The sequence below is a fragment of the Suncus etruscus genome, chromosome 11 (genome assembly GCF_024139225.1).
Source record: "Suncus etruscus isolate mSunEtr1 chromosome 11, mSunEtr1.pri.cur, whole genome shotgun sequence".
NCBI classification, from domain to species: Eukaryota; Metazoa; Chordata; class Mammalia; order Eulipotyphla; family Soricidae; genus Suncus; species Suncus etruscus.
In genome coordinates, this window is record NC_064858.1 from 83,338,378 (window position 1) to 83,356,453 (window position 18,076).

Below are 18,076 nucleotides of genomic sequence, written 5' to 3' on the forward strand. Positions count from 1 at the left end.
GCGGTTGGTTCCAAGATTTGGCTATTATACTGAGTGCTGTGATAAATAGTGGGGTGCACACGTATTTTGGGATGAATGTTCTTCCCACTTGGGGGTATATCCCTAGGAGTGCAATTGCCGGGTCAAATGGGAGCGCAATTCTGAGTTCTTGGAGCACGCTCCAGACTGTTCTCCATAGGTGTTGGACTAGGGGGCATTCCCACCAGCAATGGATGAGAGTTCCCTTCATACCGCCAACAAAGATTGTTCTCAGTATTTTTGATGTGATCCATCCTCACTGGTGTAAGGTGGTATCTCATTGTTGTCTTGATTTGGATCTCTCTGATGATGACTGAAGGTGAGCATGTTTTCATGTGTTTGTTGGCCATCCTTCTGTCTTCCTCAGAGAAGTGTCTATTCATTTCTTCTCCCCATTTTTTATGGCTTTATTTGGTTTTGACGGGCTCAGTTTTCTGAGAGCTTTGTAAGTTCTAGATATCAGCCCTTTATCTGATATGTCTAGTGAAAAGATTTTTTCCCATTCTGTTAACTGTCTTCTTGCATTAAGCAATGTTTCTTTAGAACTCCTGAACCACAAAGACTGACATCATCGTAAATCCCAACCCTGAATTTGTGCAGATACTGAGATCTCAAGACACAGAGGTCTGTTTGTACCACTCAGAACAGAACGGAAGTCTCCCAAACACGACAAAGGACCACCGGGAGAGTAAATGATCCTGAACAGAGTCTATAGTTGATCCCATGACAATATACTCCAAGGGCGGAGAAACCCATAACTCTTAGGCCAAGTGAATTCCTTTTCGAATGACCCCAACATTTACTGTGCCAGGGCAGGAGGAAAAAAAAAGCATAAAGCATTGTTTACTTATTATATATTATTTTGTACCTTCATTTATAATTATTATTATTATTATTTTTACTTACATAACTATTTTTTGGTCGATTTCTCTGTGTAGGTGTGGTTATTGAAGCTGTTGTCCCCAGATATTCCTAGTTTTTTCTCCTCTTTTCTTTTCTTTCTTTATGGGCTAAGTCATGTTTCTTATATCAAGACCATGGTGGTTTTTGCTTTTGTTTTTGTTTTTGTTTTTGTTTTGTGCATGTGTGGTGCTTACCATTATTGTTGGAGTCCTCACTGGATAATGGACACTTTTTTTTTTGTACTGATGGAATGTTTTATTTTCTTTTTTCTCCATCGCCCCCCAAATCGATGATGAGAGCCTCTAGAAGGACTCTGCCCACTTTTGGAGTATTATACTTTTACCCAGTTTACTACTTTTCTCTTCTTCAGACCAAACCACGCAAACTTAATTAGCTAGGCCTACTTCCCAGTTAGAGGGGGAAATTAGGGAGACACCTAGACCAATCAGATGCAAGACTACTATGTGGTAGGATAGGTACATAGGGGACCACATATTCTAGCAGCCCTGGGGGTGAGGGAAGTGGATATGGGAGATAGGACAAAAACGGAGGTGAAGGGAAGACAATTTGGTGATGGGAATCCCCCTGATGTTATGTAAATATTTAACTAAAATATTATTGTCAACATGTAAACCACTATGATCAAAATAAAAATTACATTATATAAAAAAATTTCATTCACTTCATCCTGCATCCCTAGATTCTTATACAGTATAGCAACAGGTGATAGAACCATATCTTTAACTCTTGTATATGTCAAGTATTTTTTACAGATTTATTTGGAATAGTAGAATTGTTTTCTTTTGGCAACTATGTCCTATGATCGTTATGTAGCCATCTGTAAACCTCTTCATTATACGACTAATATGAATCACACAATTGGCAAAAGACTCATCTGGCTGTTGGATGATTACACTTTTTATCAAAATTGCACCACTTGGTTTTGGACTGACATTGGAATTCTGTGACTCTGAAATTGACCACTTTGCTTGTGAGTCTAATCCTCTCCTGAAGATAGCATGTTTTGATACAGGGTTCATAGAGAAACAGCTACTTTTCTCTTCTTTATTTATCTTACTAATGACTCTCCCATTCATAGTTTGGTTCTATGGAAGTATAATTCGTACAATTCTTGGCCTCCCCTCTGCACAACAAAAGAAAAAAGCATTTTCTACTTGTTCTTCACACATTATTGTGGTTTCCATAATTTATGGCGGCTGTATCTTCATCTATGTTAAACCTTCCGCAAAAGATGAAATGACCACGAATAAGGCAGTATCAATATTAGCTACTTTCATCTGCCCCACGTTAAACCCATTTATTTATACATTGAGGAATAAACAAGTAAAATCAGCTATAAATAACTTGCTAAAAATGTTACTATACTTGGGACCACATAGGTAGTATAGAGTTAAGCACTCTCCTTTGCTTGTAGCTGACCAAAGTCTAATTCCTAGCTTTGAATATAGTTCCACGATTAGAGCTAGAATTAAAATTTGATACCCAGATAGCAACAATACCTAATCATTTCACAGTGTACCTTTCAGAAAATAAAGGCTCCTCAAGACAAATGTACTCTTGTCAACTTAAGAAGAGCATATAAAATTAAGTCTGCGATAATTTCAAGTCTCTGCCTTATATATTTTTTCCATCTATGATCTGCTTACATTTGATTCATAGTCTCACTTATTTGAATTTGTTGGGCAAAAATATTTATAAAAATTATTTTAAGAAACAATAATAGGGGCCGGAGAGATAGCATGGAGGTAAGGCGTTTGCCTTTCATGCAGGAGGTCATCGGTTCAAATCCCGGCGCCCCATATGGTCCCCTGTGCCTGCCAGGAGCAATTTCTGAGCCTGCAGCCAGGAATAACCCCTGAGCACTGCCAGGTGTGACCCAGAAACCAAAAAAAAAAAAAAAAAGAATCAATAATAATGTCTTCTTAAATGAATGTTCATTCAACTTTGTGAATTACTATTTATGTCTCATATCTGCAATTTAATTTTCCATGTATATAAATATACATTAAACAAGTAAAAGGTAGCAAGCAAATAAAATGCACATATACTTTACATTTATTATGACATTAAGTATACATTACATTACAACGTATATGACATTTTTAGCTAAAATGATTTAGAAATAAATCTTTTTTTTTTTTTTTGGTTTTTTGGGCCACACCCGGCAGTGCTCAGGGGTCACTCCTGGCTGTCTGCACAGAAATAGCTCCTGGCAGGCACGGGGGACCATATGGGACACCAGGATTCAAACCAACCACCTTTGGTCCTGGATCGGCTGCTTGCAAGGCAAACACCGCTGTGCTATCTCTCTGAAACAGAAATAAATATTTTAGTAAAATCTCCATCAATTTTTTTCTTTACTAAGATTTTTATTAATATTCACAAAGACAACCTTTTCATATGTAATTGTGTGTGAATAAATTCTCTAACTAGAAATAAATATCTGTCTAGTAATTATTTTTATTTATGGCCAGGAAACCCAAGGATAATCCAGTGATAATCCTCAGGTTATGTATGTCTTTTGGTTTTGTGGTCCATACTTTTGTAGAGGCTCTGTTGTCCTTTTAAATCACTTCATACCTACGAGTTTTCCTAGTTTAGATTGACTAAAATATGAATTTCTAAATAAAGGATAATTTGCATTATTTAGTCTGTAGACTATAATGTATACTTACATAACTTGTGCATATTGTGCATATTTATGTCCCTTATCATTTATGTTATATAATAGTTTATACTTGTTAATCATAAATTAATAATAGGATATAGAGGAAATATATAGGAGCAGTGTAGATCACTTACATACCGCCAATATCTGTTCAATATTTAGAACCAAATGACCTCATGATTGGACCATATGAGTGGACCAAAAAGTCTGCTAGCATTCCCTGATCACAGAGTAAGGAGTAAAACTTCAGCAACAAAGTCTATAGTTCAAAAAGAAAAGAAAAATATGGCTGTCATAGTTAAGCTTGATTCTTTCAATATGTAGCCTATTTACTTTTAGAAAAATGGTGGAAATCTAAAAAAATTGTCCATGTTAATTATTATTTTGTATTTTATTCCAGAATATATAAAAGAATAAATAGTAAAAACAGTAAGTGTTTAGATTTTTATTTTACTGATAAATCAAAATATAATTTGTCATCCTTTTTAATAATATAATGTGTGTATTCCTTGATTCTGGAAATTTTCTTACAATGTAATTGCATCAGTACATGCCATTTGGAATGTATGCAACATAGGAGTTTTTAGTAAAGACTATAATTAACTTGGCTTCTGCCAAAAGTAAAAATTTTCTCTTTTATTGTGATATTAAAATATTTATTTTTTCACTTTTTTAATTAAAAATGTTAATATATATTTTATTTAACCAACTTGATTACATACATGATTGTGTTTAGGTTTCAGCAATGTAAAAAACACTACCCATAACCAGTGCAACATTCCCATCTCCAATGTCCCAAATCTTCCTCCTCCCCACCCTATCACCCTGTACTCTTTCCAGAGAAGTGGTAGAGGTTTACTTCCTGGTAATGTTATAGACAATTGTGATTGTTTCCATAAATGGAATCCATGGTATAGGGGTGTATGGGCAATGCCCATTCTTCTGAGGCCTGAGCCAAGTCATGCCAATTTTCAGAGTATAAGGCCTAACTGCATCACAAAATTTGTGTTTCCAACTTATTTGTGGACCCAAAATTTGTGAACCAGCTTATTCGCCATGTGATTGGACAGCGACCATCCAACCCAGAACTACTTAGCTTATTTTTGAATTGACACTAGGATCTATGCAATCTGGGGTTGAATGGGAAGATGGACATCTTTTTTTTTTTTTTTTTTTTTTTTTGGTTTTTGGGCCACACCCGGTGACGCTCAGGGGTTACTCCTGGTTATGCGCTCAGAAGTCGCTCCTGGCTTGGGGGACCATATGGGACGCCGGGGGATCGAACCGCGGTCCGTCTCCTAGGCTAGCGCAGGTTAGGCAGGCACCTTACCTCGAGCGCCACCGCCCGGCCCCTGGGAAGATGGACATCTTATCTGAAAAATTTTTGGTCAAGAAGCAAGGCAGTATGACAAAGAAATGGGACTAGGTTATCCAGTTTGTCATGTGTATCTTGGACATGCAGCTTTCATGTCAGGAAACCATTTTTTTCCTTTTTAAAATACTTTTGGAGTGGAGATGCAACTAACTGTTCTGAGAGCCCCTTCCTGGCTCTGTATCCAAAGTTCACTCCAGACAGACTCAGCAGAACTTTTGTGGGGGCCAGAGATCTACCACTCGCTTTTTGGTGCCAGAGTTCAAACCCAGATTTAGACATACACAGGGAAATTTCTATATCCACTGTACTATATCTACTGTCCCATCAAATCTATGTTTATGGATATATAAAACTGTAATTGTTTTCATAGTAACATTGGATACCCATTTTATGTATGCATATATATTTATGCACTGAAAAATATACAATTTATATTTAATATCTGAGTTTAAAATATTTCAGATGTAGGATTATTCATCAGAAAATCCTTTTTAAGTGTCTAGGAAAAATACACATCTTGTCCCCAAAGAATGATTCCCAGTGAAATGTTTGTCTTAGACCTTGCCAAATTTCAGTTCTGTTAGTTTCATTAGACATGTCTGAATTTTGGTCACAAAGGGCCACTCAATTATTCACAGAGGGCTCTATATCTCATAAGACACTCTGGTAGTAAAACATTTACATTAATTCTTTCTTTGCGATTTTATCCAGTATTTCTCAGATACAGCAGATAGGGCATGTGCCTTGCAAGCAACATAGTTAGATTGGATCTAAGCTCTGAAGGCAGAGCAAGGATTATGCACTGAGCACCATACGGTGTGCCATACCCTAAATAAATAAAAAGGGTCTATTAAGATAGAGTTGTCATATTGCATCTCTTTTAGTTTCTTTTAAAAGTAATCATCTCTTTAAGCTTAAAGAAATATTTTCACTTATATACTGAGTCATAAATTTTTTTTTTACTTTCAATAGACTTTACAAAAGTAACTATTCATGGCAATAATTTAAAATTTTGAGAGCACGTCAATCTCCAAAAACCTTTGAACACATAAATATATTGGAAATTCTAAGAATTATATGTTTAGCTAAAGGCTTTATTATCATCCATTCTTTGTGTAAGTATACTTAATTTTTGTATCATTGGTATATATATTTATTTACCTTTATAGTACACTGGTCTGAATTAAATGACTATTTCCATGTGGTTTAATACTATTTCATTTACTAAAATAATAATAATTCAGACATTTTCAAAATGATTCACTGTTTCCATTATTTTTATAAAGTTTTGAAATATAAACTTATCTGTTTCTTACATGCATTATTAAAGTTCAAATATTTCTTGTTAATTTTTTCTTTGCTAATAACATTAGTATGATCATATATGTTCAGAAACATGCTTTCAAATGAATTTAAGTTAATCAGTAGAATATATTATTATATATTATATATATACCTACTTCATAATGTAATATAGGGCCAGAATGATAGCACAAAGTTTAGGGTATTTGCCTTCCAAGTGGTTTATCTGAGTTCAATCTCCGGCATCTATAATGTCCCCTGAGAATAGTCAGGAATTACCTCTGAACACAGAGCTAGGAAAAACTCCTTAGCACCACTGGGTGTGGGGCCCAAACAATAATATAATGTAATGTTCCACATTTTTTAAACTTGCAATCATCTAATTAGTTTCTAAAAACTACAATATCACATCTCTAATTTGCTGAGTTAATTCAAAGCAATTTAATGATAACACACTAAGACAAAAGTATGCAGGTTTATTTAAGTGTCCAGGAACCATAGTAGAATTAGCTAATGATATCTTTAATTTTAAGTTCTTTGAACAGTAGCAAGGGAAAATGATGTATTTGAATTTTTAACTACTAGAAATAGTTTTCATATTTATTTCATAGTGATGCTTGAAAATATGTGATACACTAACATCTCACAATAAAATTGTAGAGGTTTTGTCCTTAATTACTTAATTTCTAATAAAAACTCAGACATTTTTAGTTTCTAAAGTTCATCTGCTTTATAGATAATAAACATAAATGCACTGTTCCCAAGATTCTTATTTAATGTTCAAATGTAATAGCATAAATTTTAGAAACATATAGAAGTTATAAATCATATAGAAGTTAATGACAAAAGAGGAGAGAAAATAGATAGGAATCAATATATTAACATTATATATGCCAAGACATCTTGTGTATATTATTGTAGTAATAAAAGGTTGCTTGTTACTCGTGAATCTGAAAAAGTCAACTTAGGCAGTCAGTTACAGAGAACTGCAAAAAAGCAATTGGTTAAGCCTTTTGTCTTTATGAAAGCAATTTTGATATTTGAGATCACATATAGAAAATGTCAAAAGCAAGTTTCTAATTGCAGTATTTTTTAATAAAAATCATATAAAAATTATTTCCAGGTGTCATTGAAGGCAGTTGTGTAGGAAAATATTTTGTTCAATGGAGAATTTATTTAAAAAATTTGGGGAGGTTTTGGGCCAAACCCGGTGATGCTCAGGAGTTACTACTAGCTATGTGCTCAGAAATTGCTCTTAGTGTGGGTGACCATATGAAACACTGGAGATCAAACTCAGGTCTGTCCTGGGTCACTCATGTGCAAGGCAAATGTCCTATCATTCTGCTATCAGTAAGGCTCCTATTTTCAGAAATTTTAAGACATGTTTTATTGGATATATATGATGTTGAAAAAGTGTTAAATCATAATTTTAATTGTTTTTTATTTTATTGAAACCAATGTGATCTACAAAGTCCTTCATAGTTGGGTTTCAGACATAAAATAAAACAGGAACAATTCCATAACTAGTGTTGCTCTTCACCACCATGCTCTAGAGTGTATCAACACCACCTTTTGTTCCCCAACCAGTAAGCAAAACAGGACTTTTAAAGTTCAGATTTTTAGAGTTTGTGTCTCTTAATTCCATTGTTGTTGACTTTGGCTTAGATATTTAGTTATGTCTTTATATTTTAAATATCCAACAATGCACCTGAGACCACTTGTCCCCTAAGCCCAATACTTTCATATTTGTGGTTTTCCTCCATTCCATGTTTTAATTTTTTTTTCATTGCTATATCTTAGGCCAAGTGTATTTGAATAATTCCCATTTGGGCCATTGCATTTCTTCATGCAGTTATTCTAAATAACAAATATAAGTAATATATTTTTCTATTTATATTATTCTGGCTTACATTATTTAATTAATTTATTTATATATTTATTTTTAATATTTATTTTATTTAAAACAATATTTTCCAGTTTCATATATGTTGCTGCAAATTGCATTATTGTATCATTCCTAGCAACTCTGTAGTGGTCCATTGTATATATGTACCACATCTTCATGATCCACTCATATTTTGTTCAACATCAACGATGATTCCAAGTCTTATTATACTAAATGCTGCAATGAATAGTACTGTGAATACATCCTTTTGTATGAATGTTTTTCTGTCCTGAGGAGAGATACTCAAAAAAGAGATTGCTGGGTCATATAGCAGCTCAATTTTGAGTTTAGTGAGAACCCTTCATACATTTTGTTCTATAAGAGTTGGAACAAACAGCATTCTCATCAGCAGTGGACAAATGTTCTTTTCTCACTACAGCCCTGCCAACAGAGATAATTTCCATTATTTTGATATGTGCCATCTTGCTCGGGTAAGATGGTATCTCATTGTCATCAGATTTGGATTTCCTTAATGATAAGGGATGATGAGAATTTTTTTATGTGACTGCCATCTGTTGGTTTTTCTCAGAGAAATGTCTACTCATTTCCTCTCCCCATTTTCATATGGAGTTTTTAGGCTATGTGGAGTTAACATTTGTGAGTATTTTGTATATCCTAGATATCAATCCTTTATTTGATGTTTGAGTGCAAAGATTTTCTCCCATTGAATTGTCTGTATTTTAAACTTAGCTCCTGTGTCTTTTGCAAAACCAAAACTTTTTAGTTTGATGTAGTACCATTTATTGAGATTTGATGCTATATTCCTTGTCATTGGCATTCTATCAAAGATTTCTTTGTGGTCTAAATTTTTAAGTGTTTTTGTTTTTACAATGAACTTTATGGATTCTGGTACATTATAAAGTCTTTATACAACTTTTACTTCACTTGTTTTGTAAGGTGTGATATATGAATTGATCTTTAATATTTTTATTGTTTGTTTTGCTTTGAGGCCATACCTGAAGATGTTCTGGGGTTACTCCTGGCTATGTGCCCAGAAATCATTCCTGGCTTGGGAGATTGTTTGGGACTCTGTGAGATTGAACCGCAGTCCTTCCTAGGTTAGCTCATGCAAGGCAAATGCCCTACCACTTGTGCCACTACTCTGGCCCTGATCTTTAATTTCTTATATCTGGTTATCAAATTACCCAAGTTCATTTGTTGAAGAGACGGTCTTAATTCCATTTTAAGTTCTTGGCTCCTTTGTTAAATATTATTTGACCATATACTTGGGAGTTTGTCACAGAATACTCTATTAGGACCCCTTGGGTCTGAAAGATTGACTTTATTTCAATACCGTGCTTTTTTTAACTATTGCTTTGAAGTAGAGCTTTAAAGTAAGTAATGACATTTCTCCCAGTTTTCAAATCAGTGTTTGAAAATTATAGAGCTACAATAAAGTCACCAATATAATATTGGGAAAAGGTATACCATATGAAACCTAATATTAAATTATCAAGGATAACTATTTATTTTCCCAGAGGATCCCCCAAGGTGTCATCCCTAAACACAGAGCTGGAATTGTTCCCTGATTACCAAAATGTGTGACCAAAATGAAATTAAAAAAATACAAAAGGGTGCAGACAAGGCAATATTATAGAGGACAACGCACTTTCCTTACACTTGTTCTTACACTACTGGGCTTCAATCTCTGCCACTTCACATGACCTTCCATACCTACCAGGAGTATTACCTGAGAGCAGAACCATTAATAAAACATATACATATTTTATGTAACCAAAATCAGCACAGAAAAAAGAAACTCTTAAAAAGACATCATTGCAAGTAAACAATCTAAGAATAGATATCATTTAGACAAGACAGTCTAATAAAAGATAATTCCTCAAAGAATTTCTTAATGGTTCATTTGGGAAAAATCTACAGGTTAAGTAAATTATTATTTTATGCCAGTTTTGAGAGTAGGAAAATTCACTTATATTCCTATAGATTTTATATAAATTTAGGATTTAAATTTTTCTTATTTTTATTCTGATTGAGATATTAAGACAAAGATAACTCAGAAATTGATCCTATTTTTTGGATTGTTTGTATTTGACCAGAGACTCCCTTAATAGTAACATTATTTAGAGTCATGAATCTCTATATTCTTCCAAAAACCTGTTATCCTCTGCTTTATAAAATTTCTAATATTCCAAAAAGTGGCAATGCTTATCATCAGTTGTCAGTAAAGTCATAGATAATATAGAATCATTAAAAACATTTCATTAATTTCAATGTTTGACTTATCTTAATGTCAAGACAATTAATGTTCTTTTGTCCTCAGAATTTCTTTTCCCTTGATACTTGAAATTTAACAGCCTAAATGTTAGAGGAAACAAAGATCCTAGAGATGTATCTCATATGAAAAGATAGTCAAGTATTTATGTTTGTTTTTAATTTCTCTATAAACATAAGAGCACATTCATAATTGAATACTATAAAATGATTCTGAATACACATTTAGAAGTTAAATAAAATAAAATGTATATTGAGCAGGAAATAAATCAGTCAGAGATTTAAGCAAATCAAGTAAGAACACTCTAAAAGGAAATGATATATGTAAGTTTGTTTTCCTTAAGACTTATTTAGAGAATATGGCATATCTGAGTGTGGTAGGGAGTTAGAACATTGTGATATATAATTTCCAATACATATTTTGAAACTATAGATCTATTTAAGTCATTATTTATAAAATTATCTAAGATATAAATAATAAAAGCAAAGAATGCTAGATAACAGGTATATTGGTAATAATTGAGATGTGAAAATGGAAAATGTTATCAAATGGAAAAGGAAAAATAAAGGTGAAAGCAGGGCAAAATAAAAAGTGGAAAGAAAGGTATAATATAAACTTTAGTTATATATGGAAACATTTCAATTCTATTTTTGGTGATGAAGAGAGATCATTTTTAATCTGAGATATAGTTCAATGATTGAACCCTTACTTTATATTTGACCAAGTTTTGACTCCCAGCACGACTTTGAGCCTATCAGGAGTAAGCACAGCTGGGTATAGCTTAGAAAAAAATATAAACAATTTCAATGAGTAAAGCGAGTATGAAGCTAACGATTAAATTCCCCAGTGTAATACAAATTGTGCGATAAGATAAATGGTCAATATGAATTAGAAAAGAGAAGTTATAATTATCACATGGAATTTAAAGACAGTCAATAATAGAGTTGTTTAAACATGAAATATATTATAAGTAAATGTTACTAAATGCCAGTGTCTGTAATAAGTTAACTTAATGTATTTACATTGTAAAGTAATTTTAGTTTCATTTTACTTTAACTTTATTTTTATTTTATTATTATTTTGATAATACAGTATTTTAATATTTATATTATTTAATTTAATTATTTTTGTGGTATTCTGATTTATAATATTATTAAACTTTGTCACAGTGATTTGAATTATCTCACTTTTTGGTTTGTTTGGTTGGTTTTCAGGTCACTCCTTGTTGTGCTCAGGGGTTACTCCTGGCTCCTCTCTCAGAAATCTCCTAGAAATTATGAATCAGTACAGTAAATTAGCAGGCTAAAGTAAGTGAAAATAAATCTGTAGTATACATATAAGGAAGAAAAAAATTAGAATGCTAAGAAAAATTTAGAATGTTAGTAAATCACTGCGCTATATATCTATTTTAATCATATTTATACTTTAAGAAATCTTTTATATTATTTTATATTTCTTTCTATGGTGCTTAAGGTTTTTTCTCTATATGATATGCTGAAACTGCTTTTACCGATCAGGACCATTTACATAGGTGTGAGCTTATACTTTATCAGTGTATTGATGTATCTTTCTCTGACAGTGATATGAGTTAACTTTATAAAGTAGATAACATTTATGTATTATTCTTTATTCTGGTCCTTCATAGATATTTTGATAGCCTATTTTCTGATGGGTTTTGTGAATAATTTAAGTATATTTAAAACAAGCTTACTGTCAAATACATATGATGTGATTTTTGACTATCTGGAGCAGAGTGTATGCATTTTTTTTCTATAGCACAAAATAATCTTACTTATTGTAAAAATTGTTCTTATAAAATGGTAATATCAATATTGCAAAAGTGTCATTTTATTCAAAATATATGTTTAAATTTTTCACATAAAGTGGTACTTCTATTTCTTTGATCTTGTGGAATCATAGAAATAGCATGCTAAAATGATGAAACCATGTTCTACAAAAATTATATGAAAAAATAGCATTTGTGATCTTTGAGGTTTATAAGTGTACATAAATGATGACTGATATTCATATACATACTTTTTTTCAACATATTGTTATTTACTCTTCCAAAATTTAAAATAATCAAAGATAGATTATAATTTAAATAATCTCTGATACTATTACATAATGTTGAAAGGCACACTATATGAAAATAATACTAATTTTTACTTTGAGTATTTTTTCTTATTTTCCAAAAATCATTTTTTATTTATCAAAATTAAGTAGGTATAAATTCAAGTTAACAGCATTTATAACAGAATTGATGGAAGACATTGATATGGAACATGTAGATAATAGAGGGAGATATGTCATTAGTTAATACTGGGAGCTGACTTTAATAAAAATTTGATTATGTTTTTTACAGAGAGATACTCTGAGTTAGTGAAAGTGAACTTTATATGCATAATAATATATAATTTTATTAATATAAATTAGATATAATGAAAGAGGTAAGTGAAACACATAAGTGTCTATTGTATTTTCATATTATTCAGGCATGTTATTTTATCAGTTTTCCAGCAAATTTACCCAGGTATAATATCTGTAGAATTTTAAATTCACAAATTTCTCATATTGTTGTAAAAGCAAAAAAATGTATGCTTATCTTTGGTAACTGAAAGGTATACCATTTTATATGTATCAAGTATATTGAATCTATACCAGAATATCATTGGAATACGACAATTGTTTGTTTTTTAATTTTTGGGCCATACCCGTTGATACTCAGTGGTTACTCCTGGCTATGCACTCAGAAATTGCTCTTTCCTGGGGGAACATTTGGGATATCAGGGATTGAACCCAGGTCTGTCCTGGATCAGCCACGTGCAAGGAAATGCCCTACCACTGAGCCATTGCTCCAGTGCAAGATTTTTCAAATTTGTAAATTATGTATAAAAGTATAAAACAATATCTTATAGCAAAACATCATCAGGAATTATGAGTCATCTAAAATAAATTTTAAAGGGAGATCAATGAAACTCAGTTTATAATTACTGACATGCCCCAATGGACTATAAGAGATGCTGAGAGAAATTCAGTTAGCCAATGAAAGAGAAACACAAGACACTTAAATGCTTAATTTGTTTTTTTAATTTATAAATTAATTGGTTAACTTATCCAAAATAAGTCTTGACCAGATATGCAAATGTGTACATTTTATACATATTTAAACACATTCATGTATTTGATTCCCAAATTAATATATTTCTTCATTAGCTTATACATAATTTTGAAATTAAGCCTATTGAATGCCATTAAACTATCCCAAAGTATACAATATTCAAAAGCAGTCTTCAATTCAAAGAATATGCATATTGACATTTCTAAGCAAAATTCAAGGAAAAGTAATGTTCTTTTCTCTACTTTCATCTCTCTCCATTTTACACAGATATCAAGAAGTTACAAGCCAGGAATGAGAAATCATACACCAGTAACCTCATTTATCCTCTTAGGATTGACAGATGATCCAAAACTGAATATTCTTATTTTTATATTTCTACTTATCACCTACGTGTTGAGTATTGTAGGAAACCTGACCATCATCCTTCTCACACTCATTGATTCCCACCTTCAAACTGCAATGTACTATTTTCTGCAAAACTTCTCCTTCTTAGAAATAGCATTCACTTCTGCCTGTATTCCTAGATTCTTGTACAGTATTGCAACAGGTGACAGGGCCATATCCTATAACTCTTGCATATGTCAAGTGTTTTTTGCAGACCTATTTGGAATCGTGGAATTTTTTCTTCTGGCAACTATGTCCTATGACCGTTATGTAGCCATATGCAAACCCCTTCATTATATGACTATAATGAATCATACATTCTGCAAAAGACTTATCTCTGGCTGTTGGATAATTACGCTGTTGCTCATTCTTCCACCAACTGGTTTTGTTGTGACAATGGAATTCTGTAATTCTGAATTTGACCACTTTATCTGTGATATTAATCCTCTTCTGAAGACTTCATGTTCTGATACAGAGTTATTAGAGAAATTGGTTCTTTTCTGTTCTGCATTTATCTTATTAGTGACTCTCTATTTTGTGGTTTGGTCCTATGTAAGCATCATTCGCACGATCCTTAGGTTTCCCTCTGCTCAGCAAAAGAAAAAGGCATTTTCTACCTGCTCCTCTCACTTTATTGTGGTTTCCATGACTTATGGAAGCTGTATCTTTATCTATATTAAACCTTCTGCAAAAAATGAAATGGCCACTAATAAGGGAGTAGCAGTATTGGCTACTTCAATCTGTCCCACGTTAAACCCATTTATTTATACTCTAAGGAACAAACAAGTAAAAAAAGCCATGGATGAATTGGTAAAAAAGCTACTAATATTGAGGACACATCGGTAATACTTTTCTTGCATATAACTGAACAGGTTTCAGTTCTTTTTTTTTTTTTTAATGCATAATTTTTTTTTATTTAAACACCTTGATTACATACATGATTGTGTTTGGGTTTCAGTCATAAAAGGAACACCACCCATCACCAGTGCAACATTCCCATCACCCAAGTCCCAAATCTCCCTCCTCCCCACCCAACCCCCGCCTGTACCCTAAACAGGCTCTACATTTCCCTCATACATTCTCAATATTAGGACAGTTCAAAATGTAGTTATTTCTCTAACTAAACTCATCACTCTTTGTGGTGAGCTTCCTGAGGTGAGCTGGAACTTCCAGCTCTTTTCTCTTTTGTGTCTGAAAATTATTATTACAAGGGTGTCTTTCATTTTTCTTAAAACCCATAGATGAGTGAGACCATTCTGCGTTTTTCTCTCTCTCTCTGACTTATTTCACTCAGCATAATAGATTCCATGTACATCCATGTATAGGAAAATTTCATGACTTCATCTCTCCTGACAGCTGCATAATATTCCATTGTGTATATGTACCACAGTTTCTTTAGCCATTCGTCTGTTGAAGGGCATCTTGGTTGTTTCCAGAGTCTTGCTATGGTAAATAGAGCTGCAATGAATATAGGTGTAAGGAAGGGGTTTTTGTATTGTATTTTTGTGTTCCTAGGGTATATTCCTAGGAGTGGTATAGCTGGATCGTATGGGAGCTCGATTTCCAGTTTTTGGAGGAATCTCCATATCGCTTTCCATAAAGGTTGAACTAGACAGCATTCCCACCAGCAGTGGATAAGAGTTCCTTTCTCTCCACATCCCCGCCAACACTGTTTATTCTCATTCTTTGTGATGTGTGCCATTCTCTGGGGTGTGAGGTGGTATCTCATCGTTGTTTTGATTTGCATCTCCCTGATGATTAGTGATGTGGAACATTTTTTCATGTGTCTTTTGGCCATGCGTATTTCTTCTTTGTCAAAGTGTCTGTTCATTTCTTCTCCCCATTTTTTGATGGGGTTAGATGTTTTTTTCTTGTAAAGTTCTGTCAGTGCCTTGTATATTTTGGAGATTAGCCCCTTATCTGATGGGTATTGGGTGAATAGTTTCTCCCACTCAGTGGGTGGCTCTTGTATCCTGGGCACTATTTCCTTTGAGGTGCAGAAGCTTCTCAGCTTAATATATTCCCATCTGTTAATCTCTGCTTTCACTTGCTTGGAGAGTGCAGTTTCCTCCTTGAAGATGCCTGTAATGTCCTGTAGTGTTTTGCCTATGTGCTGTTCTATATATCTTATGGTTTTGGGGCTGATATCGAGGTCTTTAATCCATTTGGATTTTACCTTTGTACATGATGTTAGCTGGGGGTCTAAGTTTAATTTTTTGCAAGTGGCTATCCAATTGTGCCAACAACACTTGTTGAAGAGGCTTTCCCTGCTCCATTTAGGATTTCTTGCTCCTTTATCAAAAATTAGATGGTTGTATGTCTGGGGAACATTTTCTGAGTATTCAAGCCTATTCCACTGATCTGAGGACCTATCCTTATTCCAATACCATGCTGTTTTGATAACTGTTGCTTTGTAGTACAGTTTAAAGTTGGGAAAAGTAATTCCTCCCATATTCTTTTTCCCAATGATTGCTTTAGCTATTCGAGGGTGTTTACTGTTCCAAATGAATTTCAAGAGTGTCTGATCCACTTCTTTGAAGAATGTCATGGGTATCTTTAGAGGGATGGCATTAAATCTGTATAATGCCTTGGGGAGTATTGACATTTTGATGATGTTAATCCTGCCAATCCATGAGCAGGGTATGTGTTTCCATTTCCGTGTGTCCTCTCTTATTTCTTGGAGCAGAGTTTTATAGTTTTCTTTGTATAGGTCCTTCACATATTTAGTCAAGTTGATTCCAAGATATTTGAGTTTGTGTGGTACTATTGTGAATGGGGTTGTTTTCTTAATGTCCATTTCATCCTTATTACTATTGGTATATAGAAAGGCCATTGATTTTTGTGTGTTAATTTTGTAGCCTGCCACCTTGCTATATGAGTCTATTGTTTCTAGAAGCTTTTTGATAGAGTCTTTAGGGTTTTCTAAGTAGAGTATCATGTCATCTGCAAACAGTGAGAGCTTGACTTCTTCCTTTCCTATCTGGATTCCCTTGATATCCTTTTCTTGCCTAATCGCTATAGCAAGTACTTCCAGTGCTATGTTGAATAGGAGTGGTGAGAGAGGACAGCCTTGTCTTGTGCCAGAATTTAGAGGGAAGGCTTTCAGTTTTTCTCCATTGAGGATCATATTTGCCACTGGCTTGTGGTAGATGGCCTTCACTATATTGAGAAAGGTTCCCTCCATTCCCATCTTGCTGAGAGTTTTGATCAAGAATGGGTGTTGGACCTTATCAAATGCTTTCTCTGCATCTATTGATATGATCATGTGGTTTTTATTTTTCTTGTTATTGATGTTGTGTATTATGTTGATAGATTTACAGATGTTAAACCAGCCTTGCATTCCTGGGATGAAACCTACTTGATCGTAGTGGATGATCTTCTTAACGAGGCATTGAATCCTATTTGCCAGGATTTTGTTGAGGATCTTTGCATCTGCATTCATCAGTGATATTGGTCTGTAATTTTCTTTTTTGGTAGCGTCTCTGTCTGGTTTAGGTATCAAGGTGATGTTGGCTTCATAAAAGCTATTTGGAAGTGTTTCTGTTTGTTCAATTTCATGAAAGAGTCTTGCCAAGATTGGCAGTAGTTCCTCTTGGAAAGTTTGATAGAATTCATTAGTGAATCCATCTGGACCTGGGCTTTTGTTTTTCGGCAGACATTTGATTACTGTTTTAATTTCATCAATGGTGATGGGGGTGTTTAGATATGCTACATCCTCTTCCTTCAACCGTGGAAGATTATAAGAGTCCAAGAATTTATCCATTTCTTCCAGGTTCTCATTTTTAGTGGCGTAGAGTTTTTCAAAGTAGTTTCTGATTACCCTTTGAATCTCTGTCATATCAGTAGTGATCTCTCCTTTTTCATTCCTGATACGAGTTATCAAGTTTCTCTCTCTCTCTTTCTTTGTTAGGTTTGCCAGTGGTCTATCAATCTTGTTTATTTTTTCAAAGAACCAACTTCTGCTTTCGTTGATCTTTCGGATTGTTTTTTGAGTTTCCACTTCGTTGATTTCTGCTCTCAACTTTGTTATTTCCTTCTGTCTTCCTATTCTTGGGTCCTTTTGTTGAGCATTTTCTAGTTCTATTAGTTGTGTCATTAAGCTACTC

At 33.5% G+C, this 18,076-nt stretch overlaps 2 protein-coding genes across 2 annotated transcripts in view; one reads left to right on the forward strand and one right to left on the reverse strand.

Moving 5' to 3' along the window:
* DNAJC14 (DnaJ heat shock protein family (Hsp40) member C14) overlaps positions 1–18,076 on the reverse strand; it is a 1,080,043-nt gene that overhangs the window by 24,663 nt on the left and 1,037,304 nt on the right. The gene's annotated exons all lie outside the window — the stretch shown is intronic.
* LOC126022143 (olfactory receptor 6C2-like) lies at positions 13,878–14,816 on the forward strand. Its single transcript, XM_049782991.1, has one exon. It carries the CDS (start codon positions 13,878–13,880, stop codon positions 14,814–14,816), a length of 939 nt encoding a protein of 312 aa, XP_049638948.1.

What these genes read in the sequence shown, in the direction of transcription:
- LOC126022143 (XM_049782991.1), top strand. Translation starts at nt 13,878, where the DNA reads ATGAGAAATCATACACCAGTAACCTCATTTATCCTCTTAGGATTGACA.